At 35.2% G+C, this 6,014-nt stretch overlaps 1 protein-coding gene across 1 annotated transcript in view; it reads right to left on the bottom strand.

Moving 5' to 3' along the window:
* LOC107713070 (uncharacterized) overlaps window positions 1–5,841 on the bottom strand; it is a 38,278-nt gene extending 32,437 nt beyond the window's left edge. Inside the window, exons 1-3 of the mRNA XM_016518495.1 lie at window positions 5,807–5,841; window positions 5,572–5,698; window positions 4,981–5,238 (exon numbers count right to left, since the gene is read on the bottom strand). Coding sequence (XP_016373981.1) covers window positions 4,981–5,238; window positions 5,572–5,698; window positions 5,807–5,841 — 420 coding nt within the window. The remainder of the gene's footprint in view (window positions 1–4,980; window positions 5,239–5,571; window positions 5,699–5,806) is intronic.
* Window positions 5,842–6,014: the final 173 nt, after the last annotated feature.

Raw genomic sequence — 6,014 nt, forward strand, 5'->3', positions numbered from 1 at the left:
ACTCACACACACAGACTCACACACACACACACACACAGCTCTAAACCACGGATGAGATGCGTGTTGTGTTGGCAGATAAATCATAAGCAAAGCCATGCTTATGGCAACGTAACAATCGGAATAAAAAGGAAATAAAATAAAAACAGCTTTTATACTGCCGTCCCATTTCAGTCCAAACTCCCAGAATCCCTCGCATGCGAGACCAGTCACATATAAACACACAACAGCAACAGAAATCAGCCCTCGTCGCTCTATCAGCTCCACCAAGGCTATTAAAATAGAGTAAGTGTTTCATTCATTTACTGTGTTTCAAACATCTTTACATATATCTGTTTTTTTTTTTAATTGTGCCCATCATGCTAAACCTCGCTATATCACTAATAAACCTCTCAATTTTACAAGGTCAATAAAGTCTGTGAGCTCTTACAGTTTTAATAGATTTCTGCTCGTGCGATTGCAATACTAAAAGTGTCGTTAGAACAAAACCCTGTGGCTACACACTAAAACTAGTGACAGAAGCGCTCAGCGGATCACATCTCAGTCTGTTAATCTAGGACCGCTGTCAATTAGTGTCTTTCAGTCATTTACACGCTGCTTTCGAGTGTTTTTCTGCTCGAATCTCACCAAAACACGCCACACTTCACCTAAAATAAACAAGAAAAAGACTACATGAAGCTTATTTCTTCTTTCCTTGTTTTTCTTAAAGATTTTATGTATTTTTTGCATTATTATTAACATGATGCATTTGGATATTTTTTGGTAATTCTCATTAATCAATAGTTATTCTCATTACTGTAATACAGTAAAGATACAGCAATACAACGATTATTTAAATCTTTATTAATTAAATGTACAAATTTATGTACAATAGCTAATTTAATAAATTAAAATACTTGTCAATTTAAATAATATTTATCATTATATTTTTGCATGGTGATGATGAGAATTTGTTTTGCATGTCATGAAAATTGTCACAAAAACCCTAATGGTCCTAAAAAATGTGTTTCAATACTTTACGTAGCATTATAATGCAATAAAACAACCCGTTTTAATTTGTTTTACTGCATTATAATGCAAAGAAATTTCTGCATTATTTAAATGAACAATGAAATGGTTAACATTTTTTTATTTAAATACATAATTTTCTTTGCATTACAGTTTTGCATTGTGATAATGAGAATTTGTTTTGTACATCATGAAAATAATGTCACAAAAATCTTAATGGTCCTAAAAAAATGTTTCAATACTTTTATTAGCATATAATGCAATAAACAACATATTCTAAAATATTTTTTCACTGCATTATAATGCAAAGAAAATTCTGCATTATATAAATGGGAAAAAAAGCTTAATTTTTATGTAAATAATATATAATTTTCTTTGCATTACATTTTTGCATTGTGATAATGAGAATTTCTTTTATATGTCATGAGAATGTCACAAAAATCCTAATGGTTCTAAAAAATGTTTCAATAATTTTCTCAGCTTTATAATGCAATGAAACAACCTGTTTTAAAATATGTTTAACTGCATTATAATGCAAAGATTTTGCACGTCTTGAAAATAATGTCACAAAAATCTTAAAGGTCCTAAAAAATGTGTTTGAATTTCTGCAAGTATAATATCTTATTTTTATTTCAGGGTGAAATGTGACCGGCAGGTTTTGTGAGATTAAACCACCAGCCAATGTAACTCTCAGATACGCAAGCTTGGGTAGATTTGGCCAACTCTCATTCCCACATCATAATAATAATAATAATAATACAAAATAAAAATAAACACCACCCATAATAGAGATATTAAAGTGTAAAACTAACTGTTAAAACGAAATAGAAACATAGCTTCAAAGAAGTCTCTGGACTTGTCTGTTGGTCAGTCGTCTCTTCTCTGCTCTCATGAGACACTGATGCAATGCTACATTTCTCTAAATCTGATGAAGAAACAAACTCATCTACATCTCGGCTGGCCTGAGGGTGAACACGTTCTCAGCAAATGTTCATTTTAAGCAGATAAGGTACAACTAAGGAAGAACTTAACTTATAAAGAAATTATAATCATGACAATAAAGAACGATGGAGGAGAAGAAGAGAAATGGAAAAATCGTTCAAACCAAGAACGCAGCGTCAACTAGTCTGACACTATAAATGAACTGAAGTATTAGTAGAGGCTGTTATTGCACATGCTTTGAGTTAGTGATCTGAACGAAGCCCTTAACCTAGGGTGTGTAAATCATCCTGTACTGTTTGTGCTAAAAACATGAGCGATAAATCAAACTGAGCTGCCATATATCTATCCAGTATAAAGCTGCGACTCTCAGACTCAAACGCACAACTGAACTAGTGATGAAACACACATCTACAGCGGATACATGAGTTTAGATTTTATTGTAGAAAAGCAGAGGAGGACAACAGTCAGACTGCAGGAAAACCAGACACACAAATCTGACAGACAAATGCTCTCACACTCTCTGCGACCGCTGCTGTGTTTCCTAAGTGTGTTAGGAAGATATTACACTGTACAGCTATTCATTAACAACAGGCATGTACTGGTTGATGAGGGCTGTTATTTCAGCGAGTAACACGACTGACAACATGCTTGATAACTGCAGGGATGAGAGTGGTTTTCTAACCATTTCAAGGGTTAGTTCAGCCAAAAAGTAAAATTCTGACGTTATTTACACACCTTAAATCATTTCAAATGTGTATGATTTACTTTCTGCACAAAAGGAGACATTTAACAGAAAGTCCCAGCTGCTTTTTTCCACATAATAAGCTTCACTCAATGAAACACAAGCAGAATTTTGTTAACATGAAAAAATGTATTCTTATAATTTTTTTAAGCACTGCATTTTGATAACACTTTACCATAATAACATGTAATACTGCAACAACATTATTATAAATAAATCATAAAAATAATATAAAAACAAGTCACTTTGGATAAAAACATCTGCTAAATGAATAAATATAAATATTATTGTACTGTACAATACTATTATAACAAATATAATATAAAATAAAAGAATTCCTTGTTTTCAACTAAAGCAAATAGTTTAACATAAAAATAAACTTCATTGATAAGCAAAAATGATTTTCAGTATTTTTTCTTTCTTTTTATTAAGGATTATAATTATTCTAAGCACCAGCAATATTCGTCTGCAAGCTTAATGCTTTAATTTAATAATTTAAAATTTATTTATTTTGAATTTATGCAATATACTGGAGCCATAATTCACGTAATTGTAATTTCTGGGCGAGATAATGCTAAATTATGAATGACGACACACGTACCCGAGACACAAATGATTAGAATTCATTAGCATATATATATGTTAAACTATCAAATCAGAGGTTTGTGAAATGTTTGGCCCATTTTACGGACAAATGACTTCAAATGTACTCATGTTTTCATGAACGAGGCCCAATGAAAGTGAATGAGCACAGGGGCTGTCAGGCTCCAAAAAGAACAATAAAGGACCATATAATATGAACTGCTGTTATGATATGACTTGTGCGCTATATTACAAGCATTTTGAAGCCATATGATAATTCTGTTTGAGAAAACAGAGTTAACATGTAAGCTGTGTATGCCACATGGCACATCCGTCCCCATTCACTTTAATTGTATGGAAAAGAGAAGCTCAGACAGTACGCCAAAATTTCTCCTTTTGTGTTTCATGGAAGAAAGCAACTCATACGGAATGACAAGCAGGTGAGTAATTGTTATTTTTGGGTGAACTATTGTGTTAACCGTGAGGTGGAAGACAGTGACATGCACACAGTAAGGCACAAAGGGATAAAACAGGGGGAGTTTATGGTTTGGCATCCTCCACTCTGTCTCATTTGCTTTTTATTCACGCAAACCCTCGGAAACTCAAAGTCTCAGAGTACTCATACACTTCAGCACACTTTGGGGAAAAGTGCAGCTGTACTGATGCACAATAAAGGGCTCGTTCACGGAGCAGGCAGCTTGTTCTGTCGTCTTGTTTAAGGCTGAATGGGCGAATCCGCCCAGCTTTGTGCTTATCGATGGCGCTTTGATTTTTGCTATGGAAATGTGCTCTCTACACACTCACAAACACGCATATAAACACTCTCAAATGATTCTTCGCTAAGCCCCGCCTTAGAACATCACCGACCAATCCAATCTTAGCAGCTGTTGCTGTTTATAAACCATCAAATGAGACTTCTGTTTATTTTGTTTCATTTTAATCCATACTTTTATTCAGCAAGGATGCATTAAATTGATCAAAAGTGACAGTAAAGACATTTATAATGTTCCAAAAGATTTCTGTTTCAAATAAATGCTGTTCTTCTGAACTTTCCTGAAAAATAAAACGTATCAGTTTCCACAAAAATATTGTCCAGCACAACTGTTTTCAACACTGATAATAAATTACATTTTTGCATTGTGATAATGAGAATTTCTTTTATATGTCATGAGAATGTCACAAAAATCCTAATGGTTCTAAAAAATGTTTCAATAATTTTCTCAGCTTTATAATGCAATGAAACAACCTGTTTTAAAATATGTTTAACTGCATTATAATGCAAAGATTTTGCACGTCATGAAAATAATGTCACAAAAATCTTAAAGGTCCTAAAAAATGTGTTTGAATTTCTGCAAGTATAATATCTTATTTTTATTTCAGGGTGAAATGTGACCGGCAGGTTTTGTGAGATTAAACCACCAGCCAATGTAACTCTCAGATACGCAAGCTTGGGTAGATTTGGCCAACTCTCATTCCCACATCATAATAATAATAATAATAATACAAAATAAAAATAAACACCACCCATAATAGAGATATTAAAGTGTAAAACTAACTGTTAAAACGAAATAGAAACATAGCTTCAAAGAAGTCTCTGGACTTGTCTGTTGGTCAGTCGTCTCTTCTCTGCTCTCTTCTGTTGTCTGAGGGCTGGTTGGGGTTTGAAGAGTGTGTGTGTTCACTGAGCAGGTAGTGTGTGAGTGTGTTACCGTTACAGAACCGTTCATGAGGCACTCAAGAACAGAAAGGAGTCTTAAAGATCTTTGGGCCTGCTGGGAGGAGATTGCTACAGAGCGAGGGGGGAGGCGGCGCTGGGGCCGGTCGGGGTCGTGCTCGGGGACGGCGTGTGTTTCGGAGGAGCCAGATCCAGGAGTGCACGAACTGTCCCGGCCACCTGAGGCAAACCTCGCTCTTCCAGGATGTGCAGGGGGAGACACAGCTGGTTCTGCAGCCGCTAAAAAATCTTCCTGACTTCAAACGGAACAGTAGTGCAAATAATTTCCTTTAAAGAAACAGCACATTCTTTCATCACAATTCTTTCCAGTCCATTAATACCATTAAACCAAATTGTATCCCTTTAAGAAATTTGCATGAACGTTATTTTATAAAGCCTGACTAAGCAAGCAACGTTACGCAGAGGGGGCGGAGCTTAGCGAAGTATCGATTATGTGCACTAGAAAACACTATAAACGTAACATCTGTGCGTAAACGCCAGCTATTGTGTAATTCTGCACAAAGACAAACAATTGGCTATTTTAGTGCAGTGAGCAACATGGAAGTGCAATTTAAAGGCTTGGCACCAGGTGGCAGTAGAGAGCGCATAGCAGCGACATGATTGACAGGTAGAAAAGGGCAAATCCAGCCAGCTGGGAAGAAGGGGCGGAGCGAAAGGGAGGCGGTGCCAGAGAGAGCAAGGCCTCAACCAGCCTAAACACACAAAAACAGCAATACATTAACATACATATTATTCCCTAAATGTAACTGATAAAACGCAATACGTCAGAAATATTACAAAATATTAAAATATATACTGACACTGATTCATGCGCTTCACATATGCGTACAGTCATTTTAGACACACCTTCAAAACTGTTGCAACAGAGATGGAAATACAATTTTTAAATACATTAATTATGTTTCCATCTTTGTCTGGAAGTGTCTTTTTCTGTTCTAAAGAAGGGGGTGTCCCAATACTTTTGTCCATATAGTGTATGTATAAGTCATTGGTGTTTGCTTATGAGGT

This window comes from Sinocyclocheilus rhinocerous, unplaced genomic scaffold, assembly GCF_001515625.1.
Source record: "Sinocyclocheilus rhinocerous isolate Xijiao unplaced genomic scaffold, SAMN03320098_v1.1 scaffold1093, whole genome shotgun sequence".
In the NCBI taxonomy this organism is placed as follows: domain Eukaryota; kingdom Metazoa; phylum Chordata; class Actinopteri; order Cypriniformes; family Cyprinidae; genus Sinocyclocheilus; species Sinocyclocheilus rhinocerous.